General features: G+C 39.1%; 1 protein-coding gene across 1 annotated transcript in view; it reads right to left on the bottom strand.

The window, feature by feature from the left end:
- Positions 1-7,032: 7,032 nt before the first annotated feature.
- cdhr5-rs (cadherin-related family member 5, related sequence) overlaps positions 7,033-9,489 on the bottom strand; it is a 66,388-nt gene continuing 63,931 nt past the window's right edge. The window contains exon 15 of the mRNA XM_051930253.1: positions 7,033-8,130. Coding sequence (XP_051786213.1) covers positions 7,237-8,130 — 894 coding nt within the window. The 3' untranslated portion in view covers positions 7,033-7,236. The remainder of the gene's footprint in view (positions 8,131-9,489) is intronic.

Genomic DNA, 9,489 nt, shown 5'->3' with positions numbered 1-9,489 from the left:
GATATCATTTTCATGATGATAGGAGTTAAAGCATGTTATTAAACATGGGAACACGGTGGCGCAGTGATTGTTCATGTCTCATGCAAGATGCTTACTGCGCCATGCGCGACCTTCGATGAAATAATTTATTGCAGCAGTACAGTCTCTTTCAAACGTACTAACCTCCAATTCCTGTCTTTACTTTTCTTTCTCCAAATACCCAATCACCACACAATCAGCTCTGTAATAGACGTTAAGCCATCTGTAAGCTTAGAATGCTGATTCTTCAAAACTTTTAAGGAACATTGAAATATCTTCGTAGTACGTGTTTAATTATTCTAACCATCTATCCTTCCAGCACCAGCAAGAATATTTAATTATTAACAATATAGGTTATTTAAATGAAGTTAAAGTTTTATCTGTATAATATAATAAACATATTTTGCTGCATTTCATCTTAAAAATGATATCGTCATCATATGTAAATACATGCTTTATAAAGTGGCTCAGGTTGTGCAATATTATAACTGTATCGCAAGTTTACAGTGAGGTAATTGTATTTATAGGTACAAACAGTTCTACAAGGAGCACTTGATTGACCGATTGAGTACGTTTATAGTTCTTGGGATGAAACTGTTTCTGAACTGCGAGGTCCGTACAGGAAAGGCTCTGAAACGTTGGTTGGATGAGAGCAGTTCAATAGACAGCATGGCTGAGGCAGCGTGTGCTAGATGCTGTATACTGATAATTCTCCTTCTGATCAGCTCCTGTACAGCTGTGATTCCCCACTCAGATACAGTGATATAAATACTCTGAGTGGTGCAGTGAGAGTAATATGGAAAAAGATGATCCGCTGTGGCAACCCCTAATGGGAACAGCTGAAAGAAGAAGAAGAAGAAGGTGCAATGAGAGTAACAACGCTAAAGCAGCTATTGTATTTAGAATAGTTTGACCATTCTGTGGACCATTATATTGTTACAGGTTAATTACAATCAGATGCATTAAACTAATAAGCAATATGCGGTTAATTTCAGTGTATTTATAAAGCCATGTCAGGGATGTGGATCTAAAAAAGAAACGGTAACCACACAGGAACAGTAGCACTGTTTTGACACTAGGTGCCGCCAGTCTGCAAAACCAAGCGCTGAACTTACGTATGCCAGGGTATGAGCTACTGTGGAAATGTGCATGGCTTTACGGCAAGTTTAGGTTTTATACATCGCGATTTGAATGTGGAAATGTTCTTACGCGACATTTTTGTGCGTACGCACCGTTTATACATGAGGCCCCAGGACCGGACACCCTTTTTTTATGATATAGTGCCTTCTATCTATCTATCTATCTATCTATCTATCTATCTATCTATCTATCTATCTATCTATCTATCTATCTATCTATCTATCTATCTATCTATCTATCTATCTATCTATCTAGTGAAGAGTTAGAGGAAACATAATAAATAGCAAATCTGGAACTATCCCTGTTTGTCAGAACCACTGATCATTTTTGTAAGCCAAGGCCCACTGATGTTTTAAAGAATGGTTTCTGTTAAGTGACAATCTCATTAGCTAATAGCTGCACGTCTTGAAGAATCAGTCAATTACCTTTGATTATTCTTTGATGCTAATGTGACTTCTCAAGTTAGAGATGAAAATGTACAATGTAGATACTGCCTGAGGTGACTATTATGACATTTAAATGAGCTTGTATTGAACATTCTGAGTGAGTCTTAACTCTTTAATATTCTCTCTCACTCATTCTCTATTGCTTATTTATGCATTTTTAATTCCATCATTTCATTCATTTTATACAACCCAGTTCAGGGCCACTGTGGCTGGTACCTTTACTAGTAGCATCTGGCACAAGGCAGACACCCACTGTGGACATGGCCAGATATCAGCTAACCTGCGCATGTTTGGGCTGCAGGAGAGAAAAAAGCAGAGCACCTAGAGAAAACCCACACATACATGTGGCAAATGTGGCAATGACAGTGACTGGGCTGGGATTTAAAACCAGTTGTCCATTGTGCCTTTGCAACCAACCCGATTTTTACTTTTTTTCAATTTTTCCATCCATCCATTATCCAACCCACTATATCCTAACTACAGGGTCATGGGAGTCTGCTGGAGCCAATCCCAGTCAACACAGGGCGCAAGGCAGGAAACAAACCCCAGGCAGGGCGCGAGCCCACCGCAGGGAGTGAGCCCACCGCAGGGCGCACACACACACCCACACTCCAAGTACAAACTAGGGACAATTTAGAATCGCCAATGCACCTAACCTGCATGTCTTTGGACTGTGGGAGGAAACCGGAGTACCCGGAGTAAACCCACACAGACACGGGGAGAACATGTAAACTCCACGCAGGGAGGACCTGGGAAGTGAACCTGGGTCTCCTAACTGCGAGGCAGCAGCGCTACTCACTGCGCCACCGTGCATCCCTTTTTTCATTTTTTGCTTCTCTTATTTTATATATCTGCCAAAGCTCTTATTTAATTGAACATAGCCATGTTGAGACATCATATGCAATGAAGAAATTCAATTGAGATAAAGTTCTTTACTCTTGTTCTCTATGCTATGTAGAAATTGAGACTTTATCAACTTTTCTGTGATGGTACTCAATATGAAAGGTGCTGCATAAAATAAAAACGAGTTCCTTAGCTGGCAATAAGGACAGTACTGTATACTTTGCTCTGTCATAAAGTTTTTGTTTAAACACACAGGCTTTGCTGTACATGTTGAAAATGCTACCTGACCCCCCTTCATATTCTAAATCTGTTTTTTCCATTTCAGGCATGTGAGGTCGATAGTTGGAAGATCTTCCTACTCCGACAGCCATGGGTGCAAGGCAGGAAGCAACACCTAATGGGTATGGCATTCCAACACAGGCACCCTCATGCATATTCTGTAGCTGCACAAGTCATATACTAGCAGGCATCCTAAATCCACTTTTCAATAAAAGGCAGAAAATAATGAACCTTAAAGTCTTCAAAATATGCTAAAAGTCTTCCAAAACACAACTTTATGGCAGTGTACAAATTTATTTTAAGTTATGCCTGCAATGGCATTAAATGGTACTTTTAATGAAGAATGCTTGTAAATTTATGGATGTTGTTTATTTCCTTTCTGCTATCTGAATGAAAAAACACGGATTAGCCAATATGAGGTATCCAAAATCTTTACGTTTAATATTAAAATGCGTAGTGGTAGATTGTGCAATGGGCAAAGATGAAACAGGAAAACCTATTGTGGACAGATAACCATGCAGTGGTGGGAAAACATATGCAACTGTGCCAGTGCAGGAGAAGGGGCACCACTAGAGAGCTGTACACATGGTAAGTCTACAAGTTTCCCCAGAAAGGGAAAGGGAAAGGGAAGTAGAAAAGGGAAGAAAACGAACAAGTCAGAACTGGCAGGATACATATAATGTTTAAACATGACACTAAACAGCAAGTAACCCATCAAGAAACAGGGTTCTCTAGCCTTCTATCAAAAGACTAAAGAGGGCTAACAGGAGAAGAAAAGCCCTTAGGTGCTTTATGCTCCGAGGCACAGCACAGTGCATACTCAGGAGTGACACATAGGTGTGTCCTAGAAAATGTGAGCAAAACCCAGTAGTTAAATTCCAGACTGATAGGGGGAGCACAGAGTCCCTGACTGGAAGAAGTGGGAGCATTCAATCCTTTTAAGTAAGGAAGAACAGGAACTAGTCCTTTGCAGTCTCAACAGAACATTGTCCTCAGTGGGTGCCGAGCTTGAAAGCAGTTCTAGGCTTTCCCAGAAGGGATCCTAGGAAGGGATTTAAGGATTCTTCAGGCTGGTGGTCCACAGTAAAGGTTGTAGTAAGGGCTCACTGGTGGGAGCAGAGGTGGCGGAGTTAACAAGTAATAATAAGCTTTAATTTGCATACAATTTTTCTAAATTGACATTAAAATTCTCTTTATAAGTGATTTTACAATTGCAATACATGGAGCTCAATAAAAAGAGGTTTTGAATGATTTTGATGTGGAATAAAAGAGTACTGCTCCTTAAAACCTCCTGAGCATTTCCATGTTTACCTGTGTTCTTTTCTGCTGCTGCGTAATCTCTCACACACCATTCTGAACGATTCTATTTAGGCTTTTCGTTCACATCACTGTGGAGGAGAGCAGTGTGTGTTTTTAAATATTTAACATGCTGCACATTTTCCACATGAAGGCACACCAAAATGCACCATCATGTGTATTACTTCATTTTCTTCACTATGTGGGAAGCCCCCACCCTACAGTAACAACTGCCCTTTCTGTTTCTTGATTCCTGCAGACGAGATTGAGGATCTGCACTCTTCATAAATTGTGAAGCTTCAGGTTTTGTTTTTTTTTTTATCTCCATTGCGTCTTCAGGATTGTCATCATAATTGGTAAAGTGGCGATGTTACTACCAGAACACTTCAAAATGTCCACATGTGACAGGATAGGAGTAATTTTTTTTATTTAAAAACTAAATGACAGGCAGGGGCATGCAGAATTAATGCATGTTAGCAACCTTTCTACTTATGTAAATTGTACATGTCATTTGTTTCTCAATTTGATAAATTTTTAACAAACATTATATTTAAATCACATTTTCCTGTGACGCCATTTTGAAAAAGTTCCTTTAATAGGCAAGCAACCAGGGGTGTATGACATGTGACATCAGTACCAGGATGTAATAAAAAGTAAGGTCAGGGTGGTCCATTTCCTAGTTTGTCAAAGTTTTCAGTCTCAACTGAAAAACTCTGTAGTGTTATTTTTTGTGCATCACTTTGATTCTTGGATACAAACTCTTTTCTGTTTTTTTTATCAAAACCCCCAAATTCCATCCATCCATCCATTATCCAACCTGCTATATCCTAACTACAGGGTCACGAGGGTCTGCTGGAGCCAATCCCAGTCAACACAGTGCACAAGGCAGGACACAAACCCTGAGCAGGGCACACACACACACACACACACACACACACACGCACACCAAGGACAATTTAGAATCGCCAATGCACCTAACCTGCATGCCTTTGGACTGCGAGAGGAAACTGGAGCACCCGGAGGAACACACATGCAGACATGGGGAGAACATGCAAACTCCACGCAGGGAGGACCCGGGAAGCGAACCCAGGTCTCCTTACTGAGAGGCAGCAGCGCTACCCACTGTGCCACCATGCTGCCCGTACCCCCAAATTCAATTTTGGTTTTGTGCACTGTTTTCCAGATTCTCAGTCTCCCAGTAGTTAATCTTTTCTAGTTTATACTTCTCCATTTCTCCTGATTCCATTTAATTTCAAAACTGCTGCCACACTGTACACCCAAGAAATTTCGCTGGAAGCAAAACGCAATTTTTTTCACAAATTTTTTTGGCATAGTGATTTTTTTTTTATGCAAATTGTTTTGCTTATTGACAAACAATCCCAGATAGTCCACAAGGATTGGCAACAATAGACAAAGACTCTGAGAGTCTATAAGGCATTCTCCCTTTGGTCATCTCTTCCCAAGTACTTTATTATTAGTAATATTAGTAAAGTATTGGTATCCTTGGTATGTACTATGTTTGTTAACTTGCTACAGGAGTGCTCACTTCAGTTGCGACTCATATAATTAGAGCCCAGCCTAACACGTTCACTTTGCTGTGCCTGGGAAAGGGCAACATGCCAAGCTGGGTGTACCACTTCAGTTTATCCATATCACCTTTTTTTCTCCTTTCCAGGGGCATTCCCAGACATTCCCAGGCCAGTCGCAAGAGACAGAACCCCACCAGATCTGATGTACTAGACCTCAGCAGTGGAAATTAGTTCTTTAGGTATAACTAGTGCCACTCCTAGCCAAAGGGGAATCTTTTTGGGGTCCCCCCCCCCCCAATGATACTGGATAGCAATAAGGCATTAACTAAATTAATAGTGATAGCTACCAATAAAATTTACATTTGAAGTTAATCTGAGCTAATTGCTCTTTTTGTATGTCAAAGTTTTTTGCAAGGTGCTTTCCATCAGTTCAACCAACAACTAACTAGTAAGCCAGAGAGCCTGCGTGTTGGTGAAATTTACAAACGTGTCTTCAATACAACAACAGTCGGAGCACTTCATATGTTGACTGACATTAGCAGCCTTTAGCAATGTGTACAGGGCTTGAGGTTTACATGGTGGCAATAAATAATCCTGAACCATGGGTCACCTAGGTACTACAACATCAGATAATATCTGTTAAACATGTGATATCAAAACTATTACACTACATGCTATTGTTACTGCTAGCTTTAGTGTAGTGGCAATTGATGTAATGTTAGCTAGCTTACTGGAAGTCAGACAGATTTACATTTCCAAACACACGTGCAAGTGCAGCCTGAGTGGCTTCTTCATATTTTCATTTTTTTTCTTTTCTGTGCTCCTGACTGGTGTTGACTTGAAGCCACCTCTCTGCTTGTTAATGGAAAACGATCACAACAGGTGACTGTCAACGATGTGAAGTTAACAATCATGAAACAGATTTGATTCCAATAGACTCCAGCTGTGAACCTCCAGAGCTTCACTCCATTGAGGAGGTGGTCGCTTTATACGTGAGTGATGTTACACGATATACTTGCTTATGCTATTGTGAAGATTAGGACTGTGGGAGAAATTATCTGACTCAAGTCAAGTAAACTAAATGATAAAAACGTGCAATCCAAAGTGGAGCTTCTAAATTTCAAAGGTATTCAAAACCCCAACAAGCCCCCCACATTGTCCCTCTAATCACAGACCCCCCACACAGTGCATAATCTGCATATAGGAAGAGAGGCTCTGGGTATGAAGCATAAGCGTTGATGGGAAAGGAGCTGGCTCTTGTGAGGATGTTCAGTAAGAATAACACACTGGGAAAAAATGCTTTGATTTTTAGGTATGAGGGAAGATGCTGGAATAAAAGACACTTTTATTATACAGAAAAATTACACGTTAAGCGACAGACATATAAAATGTATACAACAGTTTGTTAAGGCTGTTAACATCTAAAAATGTACACAGTTACTTGTACTGTAAAATTATCACTCTTTCAGTATTTGTAACCACACTTCATTAATAACAGTGAAAAACTGATTAGAGGTTACTAAAAGTAACTATTTTGTTTAATGAAATTAATCACCAGCTAATTGATTTTTACAATAAATTTATCAAACTAACTCATAAATTTATAATGTATGTTTATATATGTGTTATACAGTGTATTGCATATATTCTTTTGGCCTTTTGTCATTAGACTTAAACAGTAGCCGTTAAAACTCCATTGAATCTTCAACATAAAAAAGCAATCCCATTTGAGGCTGCAAATGAGAGTCCAGCGTCTCTTTCTCTTTGTCTCTTGTCTGAAGCTCAACTGTAGATGCTGGTGGCTGAATGGTGACCGACGTCTGGCCCTCCACCATGGAGCCACCATTATTACTCATTTCTGAGCTTCTGTTAGTTTGTGATGGCTGTGAATACTGTGATTCACTGATATCATTTTGGTCAGTATCCGGCTCTCTGATTATAGCAACATCTTCACTGTCTGTATCACTGATTTCTGCATATATGCTTTCATAGGGGTTTTGTGACTCCTCATCATCGTCTTCTTCGCCTTCTACAAAGTGGCCCATCACACAGTTTGGCTCCTTTATTTCTAATTTATCATTTGTTTCTTTCACACTCATGTTTACGGAAGCTTCTTTATTACTTGGATCACAAGGTAATGGAGAAGTGATGTATTTCTGACCATCTAACAGTTCACCAGTCATGCTGTCATTTATATTTCCTTGCTCTGAACTGCCTTCAATGATCTTTGTCTTTTCGGTGATATTTCCTGTTTCAGGTATTACTTCGTCCTCAAACCACACAGATTTGTAACTTGATTTTTCTGCAGTTTTTTCATTGAATTGTATAGGTAGTGATGCATTTTCACAATCTTGGGAAGGCACCTCTTGCACTTTACGCAAAACAATTTTTTCATAGTCATTTTCTATTGCAGCTTTCTCCATGTTATATGATGGCATGCCTGTTTTCTCATTATTGTTAGTGACGACCCCTGGTTTGTCGCTAATATTTGAAATAACGTCTTCTTCACCTAAGTTACTGTATCCTTCATTTTGGTAAGAGATCTCCTCAACAAGCGGTAGAGATCTTCCAGGGTTAACCTGGAAAAGAGCACACTTAGCTTAGGTATACCTTTAGCCATCTCATGATCTTCTTGTGAAGATTTTCTCTACAAAGAATTCATTAGGTCAATCAATTTACGAATCCTGTAGATAAAGAAATGCGGAAACACAGGAAGGATGATGTGTGCCATGCTAGGATAAACAACAGGAAGTGAAGGCAACTATTTTTATACCACACTGGTAAAGTCATTTATATTTATGCATCTCATTCACAGAGGAAGCAATGTGGTGCATATTTTCCAGACAAAGACACTCTAAAATGTACCATTGGTTACGTCAATCCACAGGAAAACTAACTAGCAACTGCCTTCTTCTAGTTGAGGATATGCTCATGTCTGGTGTTATTTTTTGTTTTTAGTAGAGATTGTTATTTAAATGCTAAATGCAGAATTACATCATGAAAACGCTTCCAGACAGGAACTAAGCACTCTCTTTTTTTGTGAATGGCATGAATTTCACTGGCAGTGAAACTGAATTTATTGTGCAATTTTTTTCTGAAGCAAAATGCTGAGCTTTGCTGCAAATTCAGTTTTGCACGAATTGCTTTGCTCATCACTACATTTGCTATAAATGTTTTGAACATAGCTTTTAAAGTAGGTCTGGATTCATTTTATTGGAGTGCAATGACCATTCAGAAAATATTTATTATAAACTTAATCTTATGACTTTGCGATTGGATACAGGAGCTCACCAAGTAGCTTTTCAGTGGTGCGAGGTTTACCTCCTCTGGATGACATTAGTCATTTCTGCAGGAACTCTGAGCAATGGTTACGATTAAATCTGCTACAGGGACAGCAGGTTAAAGTAGAAGGCAAGGAGTTAGTTCACAGTGTTAATTCAGCAATTAACTGAAAATGCCATAGTGGAAATCGGATACACACTGACTTTAAGAAAGAATAAAAATAAAAGGGACATCTTTTGGTTCTTATTTCGCACTTAGTATTATGAATTAGCATTAAAGTTGTAATTTGTTCATCTATCAATGCTATTATGTAACGGTTAGCTGAACAGCGCTTGGCTTGGCAAGCTTTGTTTTAGCTGAATGACTTGTTCTCATCAAATATTTTTCTTAATATAGTACGTGTAAAATTAATGTGACACCAGCAGAAGTAGTTTTTCAGTGGTGAAAAAGTGATTGTTTGAGTAGTTACCCTAATGTCCTTACAATCTGTAATTCAGAACGGTGTTTAGCTTCTTTAACAATGGAATCGTCACTGAAAAATTCACTTTAAGAAACTAACAAAAAGGTCCAAAGTCACTGTTAATAATTACATTTCTAATAATGTTTCACATGACACACAGACTATTAGCTAGAGCATACATGGTCAAAGAAACACA

Source organism: Erpetoichthys calabaricus, chromosome 1 (genome assembly GCF_900747795.2).
Source record: "Erpetoichthys calabaricus chromosome 1, fErpCal1.3, whole genome shotgun sequence".
Classification (NCBI taxonomy): domain Eukaryota; kingdom Metazoa; phylum Chordata; class Cladistia; order Polypteriformes; family Polypteridae; genus Erpetoichthys; species Erpetoichthys calabaricus.
This window is presented reverse-complemented; position numbering and strand designations above follow the sequence as displayed.